The 13712-nt window shown below is 32.3% G+C and overlaps 2 protein-coding genes across 2 annotated transcripts; one reads left to right on the top strand and one right to left on the bottom strand.

The window, feature by feature from the left end:
- Positions 1-3597: 3597 nt before the first annotated feature.
- On the top strand, positions 3598-5385 carry LOC126837807 (uncharacterized). The gene has a single exon (XM_050571760.1). It carries the CDS (start codon positions 3598-3600, stop codon positions 5383-5385), a length of 1788 nt encoding a protein of 595 aa, XP_050427717.1.
- A 5191-nt stretch (positions 5386-10576) lies between these two features.
- On the bottom strand, positions 10577-12638 carry LOC126837837 (uncharacterized). The gene is made up of 3 exons (XM_050571793.1): positions 12463-12638; positions 11447-11606; positions 10577-10888 (listed from the first exon to the last, which is right to left on the bottom strand). The coding sequence occupies exons 1-3, from the start codon at positions 12541-12543 to the stop codon at positions 10788-10790; spliced, it is 342 nt and encodes a 113-aa protein (XP_050427750.1). The 5' UTR covers positions 12544-12638; the 3' UTR covers positions 10577-10787.
- Between the last annotated feature and the right edge of the window lie 1074 nt (positions 12639-13712).

Genomic DNA, 13712 nt, shown 5'->3' with positions numbered 1-13712 from the left:
ATGCAACTATAATTATTTATAGTTGTTTTTTTTTCTAATTTAGTTTAGTGTTTGATATAATATGAACAGGAGTTGTCAAAACTTACAGTTAAATGGCGGCATTAGAGTTCCAAAGCACGGATCTAGCATTGTAGAGCACGCCTAGCCGTATAATTAGGATAACTAGGATAATTAGGATGGCATTGGGGGTTAGCTCTGGCACATAACCGAAAAACTGTCACGAAAATAGCGTTACTCTGTTATCTGATAAGAGATATATGTTGTATTCACAACGTTCTAACTAGAACTAAATTATAAATTAAAAATAGTTTATGGAGCCAAATTCTCTATGAATTTTTTCAGGCCTGATTTTATGAAAACACTAATTTAGATATTTCTTTTTATTTAAACTGTCCATTAACATACGAGGAAAAAGTATTGGTAAGAATTTTGATTTATGATTATTGTATTAGTAATTAGTTAACTTAACAATTTAATCAAATTGTACGTATATATATGATATGCTTATTTGCTTCCATTTTTTATTAGGTGTTGAAAAACATTTGGGTTCCTTCTAATAATTATCATATCCCCCTCCCCCCCAAAGCAAAAACCTAAATACGCCACTGAATGATAGAGTTAAACTATGTCAAACAGAAAAATTATTACCGGATACTAATAAATCTTCTCGATACCGTACTTCTAAAAAATAAAATAAATCTGCAATCACACTTGTATATCGAGAAAAACACCAAAAAAATTAAAATAACACATTTATTTCAGTGATTTTATCTACCTTATAATAAAAGTACATCGCCAATGACCGTGTTTCCTCTACACACAATAAAACACGCATAACGATTTGCACTGTAAGCGACAAAAAAAAAGTCCTGACAACAATATAATGATGATTGCAACCAGTACATAATATTGTTCATCCATACGAAAATAAACATTTCAAGGAATACCGATTATTTAGAAAAGATGTCAAAAATGCTTCCAAACGTATTCCGCATATCGACGAGTTATAACGCTGTTCGACGTTGATAAAAAAGAAACATGCGTTTCATAATCCAAATGTGTTGCTTATTATGTCTACTAAAACCTTCTGTGTGGTCAAAGGTAATATTATAGTGGTTAATAACGAAACGGACGTTTAAACAATTATTGTTTTCTAACAGAATATCATGCCTACTTTCTTACAACCTATTCAACATAAAATTCGTTTTACCAATTTTGAAATGATCGTCAACCAGTCTATTGGAGAAGTAAAAGAAGCTGCTATCAAGCAGTATTATGATACACAGATATGGGATCTGGACTACTTAATCTATAAGAAAGTAGTGGCACACCGCGTACGTACCAACCACCTATTCTTATCGGAGTCCCTCATAAGTTTTTTCAAGTTTTTAATAATAATAACAATATTCGTATGGCGTATTTGACCGGAAGGGTTTCTCTATAGCTATCCGGGTGGTCACCCATCCGGGTTGAAGCAGCAACGGCCACAGCTTAACCTCAAGTGCCATGCGGCACCTGAGGTGTCCACTGCGCCACACCGCCCCGACAAGTTATTAATAAAATATGGGATATTATACCTAATATTACAATTTTTAACATATAATGAGTCATTACACTGACAGAACTTTTCTTTGCTCGTTGCCTCTGTGTTGGTTTTTTTCTGCAAATTGTTTCTTTTAAAAATTTGTATAATTAAAACTATTTTTTCTTTTCAGATGAATTTGGAGCTGAATAAATGTAAAGAGCATTTCATAGATTGCGTTAATATTAGAACATTTGATTATATTATTTTGTGTGACAACGAAAATACTGTTATGAAATTTATTAAAGCAGATTACATTAGCCGAGAAATGACCTGTGATATCCAAGTAATAAATTTAAGTATTTCTATGACTAAGAGCTTTCCGTGCGTGTCCATTCCTTATTTAGAAAGAGAAACACTATATTTTCCAGTCCACATAGATCTCATACATTTAATTCAATTACTAAAAATATCAACAAAAACATTTTTTTTTAAAATGCCACAAACCTAAATCTTTTATTACTGCTTAACAAATGTGGTTTAACAAAATTGAGATTTAAGAGACTGCAAAAAATATTTAACTTAATAAAATGTCAAATCATCTTACGAAGGCAAATATGCTGATGATTACTATATTTTCAAAAATATTTTATAAATTTGAATTGACAGATTGGTTGTGTGTTTCAATACTGTACCTTTATTTATCTTTAAAACAAGTCCTTATGTTTCGTTTTAAGTATCATACAATATGCTTTATGATTTCATCAATGTTGTATTTTTTGTTAATAGGGCGAATACCTTTTTAGAAATGTAACAATCAACATGGAGTTTGTATCTCAACTTTTTTTTTCGTTATCAGAAAAATGGTGGGAATTAACATTCAAATGGAGAATTTCATTTTATAGCAAACAAAATGCGTTAATTTTCAAGTTCATTGGCGATCATAAATATATCACTTATAGAAGGCGAAATCAAAATCCTAGAAGCACATGAAAAATCATAATTGGTTTAATTGTTCTAAATTTGATAAAACTAAGCTATGAATATAATAAATACATATATACTATTTTAAAAAAACAGTCTTGTGACATGCTTATAAAAATAGGTTGGATACGATTAGGGTTGTTTGTGGACCAAAAAACACGTATACATTGTGAGTGTCTACTATAATCAGTTACACGATTTAGTCGTCTGTGATACAGACGACTAAACCTAAACCTAACCTAACCTAACTGTGAGACAGTCCCAGGAACCTCAGGCACGGTAATGACAAAGGGTACGAAAACTGCCAAACCTAAGGTGGAAGACCATGGACCGCCGAAAAAAGTCAAACGCCACGAACCGACATATAGGACGCAGTGGCCAATGACAAAAAAGTAGCTCTGGTCCTAAAGGGCTATCCTGGAAATGGACTGACAAGTGAACAAGGGCAACAGATAGAAACCTGTGTCGCCGACCTAATATTGATGGACCTAGAGGGGACAACAATACCAAGGTTCGAAGGCACAAGGCTAATTGATGAAGCCCTGACCATCAGTGCAGCGGACAGCGAGACAGTAAAATGGCTCACTGAAAACGGGTTCAACTGAAGACACTGAAGTAATTGAACAGGTGGCATCGAGGAACTCTGTTTCTCGGACCGACTGGCAATTATCCAGGAAAGTAGTTACACCGGGAGGTATCAGATGGGCTATTAAGACCTTTGGAAGGTATAAATCTGCAGGTAGTGACGGAATATTCCCAGCTCTCCTACAGGAAGGACTAGACATAATAGTTCCACACTTATGCAGAATTTATAGAGCATGCCTAGCATTCGGATATCTACCGGAGAACTGGAGGATGGTTAGGGTGGTATTCATACCGAAACCAAACCGCGTTAATTATTATGAAGCGAAAGCGTTCCGACCAATAAGTCTTACATCATTCTTATTGATAGGCATATTAAAGAGGGGCCACTGAAAATATACCCCCTACGCAGGAATCAACATGCATACCAAACAGGCAAATCAACTGATACAGCTCTACACAATCTAACAACGAAGATTGGAAGAGCTGTAGAAAGTAAAATGTATGCCATGGGCATTTTTCTAGACATTGAAGGGGCATTTGATAATACACCCTTCGATGCAATGTGTAGATCGGCACTAGACCATGGGGTTGAACCACTCATTAACAAGTGGATGAAGACCATTCTAACAGACCGATTAATTGAAGGACAACTGAACAGCTCAAAAGCAGTGAGGAGAGTGAGACGTGGATGTCCACAGGGGGGAGTCCTTTCTCCTTTGCTATGGTGCCTAGTCTTAGATTCCCTCATAAGTGAGCTGAACGGGAAATGGTATGCTCAAGCTTATGCGGATGACTTGGCTATAGTGGTGGCGGGCAAATTTCCAGACACCATTATGGACCTGTCTCAACAAGCTTTAAACACGGTGCACAAGTGGTGCAGCAAATATGGCTTAGCTATAAATCCAAGTAAAGCTGAGATAGTCATGTTCACAAGAAAAAGATTGGGAGTTGATAATACCAAAACTCTTTTACTTAGTGGACAAGAAATAAGTTTCAAACCAGAAGTTAAATACCTAGGTGTAATCCTGGACAAAAAACTAAGCTGGCGAGCTCAAGTTCAAGATAGGGTCAAAAGAGCAATGGTCACATTGTGGACATGCAGTAGGGCCCTTGGAAGAACTTGGGGATTAAAACCAATAGTAATGTACTGGATATACACGTCAGTAATAAAACCTATGGTGATGTATGGAGCCTTGGTCTGGTGGTCTAGAACAAAACTAGTAACAGCCAGGAAGGAACTCAGTAGCATACAGAGGATGGCCTGCTTAGCTATCACTGGAGCGATGAGAACAGCACCAACAGTTGCGCTAGAGGCGTTACTGGGCCTTCCTCCACTTCACTTGGAGATTAAGGCTCACGCCAAAGGCACTGCATTAAGACTACATAATTCAGGAGACTGGACGAAAAGTAGTGAGCTAGTTGAGCATGGGAAAATACTAGAAGGTAAAAGTCGAGAATTAATGGCCTACCCTTCGGACCGTATCAAACCAATCACATTTGACAGCAGTCTATATAAGGTTGAAATATCCCTGAGGAAAGACTGGGATATAAACCACCTGACACAGAGTGGAGGGTTTTTAGTGTATACAGACGGATCCAAAATGTCGGGTAAAGTAGGTGCTGGTGTATGGGGCGAGAAACCACACATTAGTATCAGCATACCACTAGGTACAACACCTACTGTCTTCCAGGCAGAAGTGATGGCGATCCTAATATGTACTCAAAACCTGGCAGTATACAAGAGGAGAAACATTACTATTCTTAGTGATAGTCAAGCAGCTTTGAAGGCACTGATCAAAACTCAAGTAACTTCAAAATTGGTCCTAGAATGCCGTACAGCTCTGGAATCATTGGCTAGGAACAACAGGGTTAAATTAACTCGGGTACCAGGGCACTATGGTGTACTGGGGAATGAACAAGCTGACTTCCTAGCTAGGAAAGGAGCCGAATCACCCTACATTGGTCCCGAACCAGCGGTAGGATTATCAGAGCAAACACTGAGAGCAATACCGAAAAACTGGAGTAGGGAAGAACATAGGAAAATATGGAGATACCTAGTAGTACCTAGGCAATCAAAGATGTTCATCAAGCTTCCTGGTACGTTACTAAAGGATCTTAAACATATGAACAGGAACCAAATGAGCATGCTAGTTGGACTATTAACAGGCCACGGGCATCTACTCAAACATCTACACACCATGGGATCACAGAATCACCAGTGTGTAGGAAATGTGGAGAAGAGGAGGAGACGTCATACCACATCATGTGTGAATGTAACTCCCTTGCTACCCTAAGGCAAAGTATCTTTGGTAGAAATTTTCCTGGACAGGATGAAATCAAGGATACTGGGATTGAAGAGTTACTGAGATTTATAAAGGAATCAGGACTATTCAACTTAGAAGGTTATTAACTAAGCAAGACATGGGCATGACAAACTATGTGAAACAGGACTTCGGTGAGAGGGTGTGCACAATGGACCTGTAGGTCTAAGTGCATGGGCTCATTCTGGGCCCATCCGTTAACTAACTAAAACTAAAACTAGTCGTCTGTGATAATATCAAGTAATAAACACAATATTATGATACCGATCATTGGGCCCTAACCTAATCTAACACGGATAGACGTTACTAACTGATAGTTTTTAGTGTCTGTTCGTTTCTCCCATCTGGTACACCGGGTTTTTAGTGGTCAAATTATATGTTTTCGGGGTCGGTGATTACGAATTTAATATCAGTTCTCAATTTTAATCATCCAGAAAGAACTTAAGTAAAAAAAAAAAATTGAATTTGTGTAAACTTAAAGTCAAAAGTGGTACTCGAGCACAAAACTTAATAGTATCATTCTGCATAGATCTACATAAAATTGTTTTAATGATTTGATAAATTTTTTTTAAAGATTTTAGGTGTTTTTGTTAAAATATAGGCAATCTGCGAAAACACAGTTTTCCGGCAATTAAAAAAAACTGTAGTGCCGAATTTGTTTTCCGTTTAATATGTTATGGATACATATGAGTTCTAACTACTGACAAATTTTCAACCTAAAGGTCTTAAAATTACGGCTAAAAAACTAAAAAAACAAAAAAACTTGAACCCCCTTCTAGGGGGTGAGAAATGAGTTTAATTTAAATTTGATACAATTGACGTGTGCGGGCATACCAAATAAATAATTTTTATAAATTTCAACTCGATCCGACTTTTTTTCTCAAAATTATAGCCAGTAAAAATTCTAACTTAAACACTTGTACGGTTTTTTTTTGTTTTTTCAATTTTCGACTGTGAAGAAGTAAACTTTTTAATTATAACTATATTTATTAATTAATAATATGTAAAAATATTATTGAAAAATAAAAATGAATTTGTTAAAATAACCTACTAATTATTGGTGATTGTTAAAACTTATATTATTACAATTATATTTATTAATAAACAACTCTTTTTAATCCCTTATATTTTTAATTCACATACTTTCTTATTTAATTTTTTGTTTTTTTTTTTTGGTACTGTTAAATCAGTATAGGAACATGTTTTTTTTGTAAGTGCTACTAAATGGGCTTCATTTAACAGGGTTGCTGCCCTTTTTGAGTATTTAAAATTTTTCTCGACTTCCCCAGAGAAAAAATTATACATATTTTACCCTACCCAAAATTTTTTTTTATTCATTTTTTTAAAATACTTTTTTGAAGAGCTAATCACATATAATTAGCGCATTAAATCCAAAATTCCAAATTCCACTAATTTCTCCACGCTTATGCAATCCTAATCAAAATGAATACTTTTTGCTATAAAAGTATTGTAAATTTTTCTCAATTTGCATTATAAAGTAAAGATATAAGCAGACATTTTCTAAATACGTAGGTATGCATTGAAAATCTATTCATTTGCCGGTAAAACGAAATTGTTTTTTTTTGTTTCCTCCTGTTGTTGTTGTAGCAACTTCGAATAGTTCCTATTTGTACAAATGTCGTAAATACGAAAATATTTAAAAAACATTTTTTGTTCGGTTCATGTCGATATACTACAATTTGCTTTCATGAAATTTTGCATATTATTGTTTTCACGGTTTCACAGTATTTTTTGTCACTGAAAATGATTTTTCTGTTAGACTAAAAAAAAAACAATTTCACATGTAATAGGTTTACACTAAAATTCCAAAAACTACGGTTGAAAAAACTAATAAAGATAATTATTTTTCCGACACTAGTGTGTGGAATTCGAAAGGAGGAAGGATAGGTGTAGAGGCTGGTAAAGAATGCTAGCTTTTCTACAACTTCATTACCAAAAAGACCTAAATGTCTGGGCACAGAGGAGTTAAACTGTTTTACTATCCAGAAATAGGCTAGAGGTTGTGGATTTAATGAAGATAATAAGGAGAGAGAATGTGGAATTAAAGGGGTTGGAGGACAAAGCAGGAGGCATGAATGGTTTTCAGAAATAATAAGACAACGGTCGAAGTCAATAGAAAAAAGGTATTGAAATAATAGCGTAACATTCAGCTGTAAAAGATGAACCACAAGAAATGTATTTTTCGGAATAAAAGAAATTAAGTTTAGGGATAAAAATTACAAAATCTGCTGAATTATAAGGAACAGGGCCAGCGGTATAAATGTACATATAAGGAATTAGGAATTGGGAAGAACAGAAGTCATAAAAAAAAAATTGACAAATGAATTAGATAGGCCAGCCAGGTCTTAAGTCATGTGACCTAGGAAGTTAGGTTAGATAGAACATTTTGGAACATAAAGAAGAGCAGAGAAAGGTGTGCTGTTAAGCTGTAGACAAAGACTAGAGTGATAAGACAACTTCTTAAGGGAACACTTTAAAGAGACCCAAGACAAAATAGGGGGAGTTTTAGAGACATATTTCCACCTCAAGTTGATCAATGAAAATTTATGAAAAAGTATAGTATAGTAGTTATGAATTACAATTCAATTTAACAGATGCATATAATCATTGAAATAAAATTGTTTTAGTCTCTTAAGGCTTTATAAGAAATGCACAATTGCCTACTTAAATACCCTAGCGGCCCAAGCCCACATATTATACATAATTTTAATAATTCGTGTATAATATGACTACCTAGGATAAAAAAAAATACAAATTATCATAATGTCCTACAGGCAAATTTGTAAAGTTGTTTTTGTGGTAGTGTATTGGTTTAGAGGAGTGCTATTGATCAAATGTTGTTCACATCGATCCGATAAATACTTGAAAAAATAAGACACTAAAAATCAAAGGTAAAAAAAATTGTATGTTTTTAGTTTTTACAAGCAACACTTCAAGGTCTTTTTTATACTAACGCATTTAATAGTGTGAAAAATCCTGTTTCATGGACCATTATTAAGTATATGTGTATTATTATTACTTATAAAATGTTTTTCATAACGATACGAATATAAGGTAAATACAACGCAAAAATTGGTTAACTATGGACCAGTCAATAACTAAAAAGATTCAATAATTACCCAGAAGACTTCTTTTAATTATTTTTTTAGCTTCGGTGCGGAGCTGAGAAGGTATTGTTTTTACAATGATGTGTTTTTTTTTTTTTTTTTGTGTCTGGACCCACGATATCTTGTAAACCGCTGAACCGATTTCTTCGTGTAGCAACTCTATAGAACAGAAATCATACCTGGAAGGTACAATTACAGGCTAAAAATTTAAAAAAGTCACCCATTCCCCATCAAAATCGAGAAAAACACCCAAAAAATATGTACAAATTTTTCAACTTGAAATTACGATGCTCTATAACTTTTTTAATAATAGTTGAAAAAAAATTTATATGAATTGTTCTTAAACCATAGTACTATCGATAGACATTAACAGACCAAAAAAATATCATAAACCCTTTCCCCTAGAAGGGATAGAATTTTTTTCTTTCATTCACTTTTTCAAGCAAAGTTTTAGAGATTTAGATCTGAAAATTAGACCGAAGCTATTTTTGTTTTACCCCCTCCCAAACTCATTTTTTATACATCAACTTTTGAAACTTATATATTTTATTGACTTTTTAAAATTAAGAATATTTTACTAAAATTGTTGACTGGCTGATAACCAGTTTTGGACGGCTATTATGTTGTAACTTAAAAGAGTTGAAAAGTTAGGACGGAAGGGGAAATGTGAGCAGACAAAAATAATACTACTCTCCGCCTTTCCTACTGCCCTAAACTTTTAACCGCAAAAATAGTTTTCTAAAATTGGTTATCGGCCAGTCAACATTTCTTGTAAATTATGCTCAATTAAAAAACTTAATCATATGTATGCGTTCCATTAAAGTTTCAAAAGTTACTATTAAAAAATACTAAGTTGGGAGGGGGTAAAAATAAAATAAAATAAAAGTGAACAATTGAGATCCCATTGTATAAAAACAATATAACAGGAAAATATTACATTTATCATAAAACCTCATGAGATCAGAGAGTGGATCACCCTGTATAGGTAATCTGAATTCAAAATTTGCTCGGCATAGGGACCTTTCTTCAATTTTTAATTGAAATTGAAAAACATAATAAAATTCGTTGTAATTCGATAATTTCTATAATCAGTTAAATAAAAAGTATACAATGTGTGTTGCCGTATAATATATTATAGTGCATGAAATAAATCCCTTAAGGCCGTTTCGGCTGACAAATTAGGTTTTCACAATATTTTGATTTATTAGTATATTAATATTGGTAAATTTTCATGTGTAAAATATATGGTCTGAACACATTGCTGACGGCAAACCAACGACCGACACGCGCTGTTTTTTTTTTTAGTACTATTTTATTTGCCATTATATTTAGTAATATATTACAGGTATCGTACCTACAATCGTCACTTGTATAACATATATGCCCACAAAATGTGGCTTTTAAATTGGTCAAAGTCAACTCATTCTAAATACATTACTTAAGCAATGTCAGTGTAGAGGCCCCTACTGCCAGTTTTGGTGTTTTGCACATTAGTCAGCCATTTTAGCCAAAAAGTACATATTAATAATTTCAGTGTGGGTTTTAAATTAATTGACCATTTTTGGTTATTGGTGTTGTCACAGCGGTAGATTCTGCCACTAAGTAGGGTTTTTTTTTTTTTTTTTTTAACAACATGGTAAATATTCCTATTATTGTAATAAAAATCAAACAAGAGGGAAAAAATGGAAAAATTCTAAGACAAAGTTTTGATGTTTAAGCAAAACGCTTATACAACTCAAAATTAATTACATATTTACAGTCCTTTTGATAAAAATTATCGAAAAATCCCAAGTAACTAGTTATAGCAATAAGTAGGCAAAATTGACGCCCTGTAAACTTAGTAACTTAAATTTGTTCATTATTGTGTTTACTAGTATCAAATTAGGTTTAATTAATTAATGTCAGTCGTTAAAATTGTATTTTTATCATTGATTTTCATGTGCATTCCAGGCAGACTACATATTATGGTACGTTGTTGTTGTATAACGTTTATAACAATTGACCAATATTCGAACAAATGAAATAATTTCAATAACTTTACATTTTTTAATACATTTTATTACAATATGTTAAAACATTTTACGGATATTACAGAATTGTTATTGATTTCTTAAAGCTTAAGACAAAAAATTATAATAATATTATATTAAATGTAAACATTATGGTACGACAATTAGCTGATTAATTTTTAGAATACGATTAGGTAGTATTTTAGAATTTATTCTGTCGATCCAGTTCAATTTAGCATTATACCATTTTCGTCGTTAAAAACTCAACAACGTTGCCACCATTATGTGATTTGCTAACTGCTATTACAAGGTCTTTAAACTGTTCCTGATTCATAGCGTCTAAAACAAAATGTATTTTTTTTTAACTAATAAGTAAACATTTATTACAATATATATGTATATGTTTAAAAGTCTCTGGAGTATAAACAGCATTTGCACTCTGCACAGTAGCCCAGAAAGATTTAAAAATTATAAAAAATCTCTTGCTTTTATTTTAGACTAGTGCAAAAATGTGTATATTTTACATTACTTTTTTTTAAGTTATAAAATTATAAGAGAAGGAGGAATCTTCACTGTTTATTTATTAATTAGCGAAAAAATTAGTGTTTTCCAAAAGAAGTGTACCTATTAATAAAGACTTTTTATTAGCATTTCTTAGCCAAAATATATTTATTATGGAACAAAATATAACAGTAACATACAATTTTAAGCATCAAATATTTAGTATGTTACATGATCGTGTCTACATAATGAGTTTACTTTATGATAAATATTTATTATGTTTAAAATGTGGAAAAATTCAAAAACATACATAACATGATAATTTGTATAAATGCGAGTGATAACAGACGTCTTCACAACTTTACATAAAAACAAATATTTAAATGTTATAGTTACTTTGTTGATTCATTGGAAGCTTCCCAAAGTCAGTATTTGATACAGTTTTTCTATTAGTTTTATTTTCTCCCGCAAACGAGAAAAATATTTTTAGTGTAAGAGTTTTCATAGTAGGCAATTCGGTTTTAGCAAGGCAGTAATCGAAAGCTTCTTGTATAACCTGAAATTTGTTTTCACTTTAATCATTAAAAAAAAATTTTAAGAATCGGCATTATTCCAATAATTGTTTTTATTTCATTCATTTCATCTCAATTAAGTTAAATGTTTCACTCATAATGATTTTATAATTATGAATAATTTAACCATGACTCAAATTATTCATAATTATATAATTATTAATAAGTAAAAAATATAATTTAATTTATATGAAATGAATGAAATAATAATATAGAGATATACATATTATGATATATTATTCACATTTTAATACTTAAAAAATAAGCATTATCCAATAAAAATGTAATAAATATTTCACTTTATAGTAATTTGTCTATGAAATAAAATACATTAAATATCAATATGCAATATGATTAATATGAAACATAGTATAACTAAATATTAATTCATGTCAACCCTTCAGTGTCCATTGTAGCAGAAATGCCACATGTTTATTATATAATTTTATTTTGTTAGAAAAAATACACATAATTTAGGTGGCGCCCTTTTGTTGTTACTTATAAACGACATTTTTTTAGATAGGTGTATAGTTTTTTACTTATTTTCCCCAAGTTCTTGATAATGTAATAATGTGTATTTTAAATTAAACGAAATCTGTGCGTTGAATAATTAAATAATCAAAATTTGTTCAACTAGTTCAATTAATCAATATAAAATAAAAAATAAATTATTCGTTTACGTAATTAAAAAATAAAAGAACAATTTTTATTTATCAATAATTTTAAGGGAAAAGTTAACGTTTTAAATTTGATTATTTTGTTTTACTAGTGCCCCTAGATCTAACCAGTATACTGACAATAACATAGTATTCGCTGTCTGAGAAAATATAAAACAATTACCTTGTCCTGGTTCGATGCACCCTGTACAGGGTTAAAAACTAAGAAACACGATATAATCAAAAATAAAGCGAACTTGTACATTTTATTAAAATATAAGCTTAAGCACAAAATGAATAATAATATGTTCTTTCTGTACTTTGCAGTTTTATAGTGTACTGTAAAGTGCAAAACAACTATGTTTCATGCGAAGAAAACAACAAGTGTAAATAATAAATACATTTTTGCAAATAGTTTTGCTTGTATAACCAGTTGGTGTAGTATATTGTGGAAGCGAAGAAAAGTCGGAACAAGTTATTAGCAATTACCAATGTGGTTTCAGGCCAGGAAGGTCGACCACAGACCAGATATTTATTTTAAGACAAATATATCAAAAAACCTGGGAGTTCGATAGAGAAATACATGTCCTTTTCATAGATTTTAAGAAGGCATATGATAGTATACACAGAGAAAGCCTAATCAATATCTTGAGGGAATTCCACTTTCAGGACAAGCTTATAAAACTGGTTGAGATAAGCATTTTGGAAACATTTGTCAAAGTTAAGGTTGGAAACATAACTACAGACCCAATACCAGTTACATCAGGTTTAAGACAGGGAGACGCTATGTCACCAATCTTATTTAATATAGTAGTAGAGAAAGTAATAAGGGAGATGAATATTACACCGCAAGAGGGAGTCAAATTTCAGAAATCGTCCATAGGACTACTGGCTTATGCAGATGATCTGGTGATCATGGAGGAATCACAAGACGGACTAAAATCTTTATTAAATCGGCTGGAGAAAGCAGCACTGAAAGTTGGACTTCATATTAACGAGGACAAAACGGAATATATGGTAGTAGGAAGACGAGACACCATAAGACTATATCCAACTCTTAACATTAACAACCGAAATTTCAAAAGAACTAAGCAATTCAAGTACCTAGGGTCTATACTTTCAGAGAGAAATGAAATTGAAATAGAAATAGGGGCAAGAATTCAGTCAGGAAATAAATGCTTCTATGGTCTTGCGAAATTACTGGGATCAAGGTCACTTTCAAGGGATTTAAAAGTACAATTATACATCACATTAATACGATCTGTAATTACCCATGGAGCTGAGACATGGCCATTAAAGAAAAGTGATGAAAGAAAACTCTTAGTTCTGGAAAGAAAAATACTGAGAAAGATTTTTGGACCAGTAAAGGACATGCTAAGTGGTGAGTGGAGAATAAGAAAAAACGATGAATTAGAAACGCTCTTCCATAAGCCC

The sequence above is a fragment of the Adelges cooleyi genome, unplaced genomic scaffold (assembly GCF_023614345.1).
Source record: "Adelges cooleyi isolate 19-005CV unplaced genomic scaffold, UGA_ACOO_1.1 ACOO_flye_CR_arks_rails_tigmint_CR_PRNA_3, whole genome shotgun sequence".
In the NCBI taxonomy this organism is placed as follows: Eukaryota; Metazoa; Arthropoda; class Insecta; order Hemiptera; family Adelgidae; genus Adelges; species Adelges cooleyi.
This window is presented reverse-complemented; position numbering and strand designations above follow the sequence as displayed.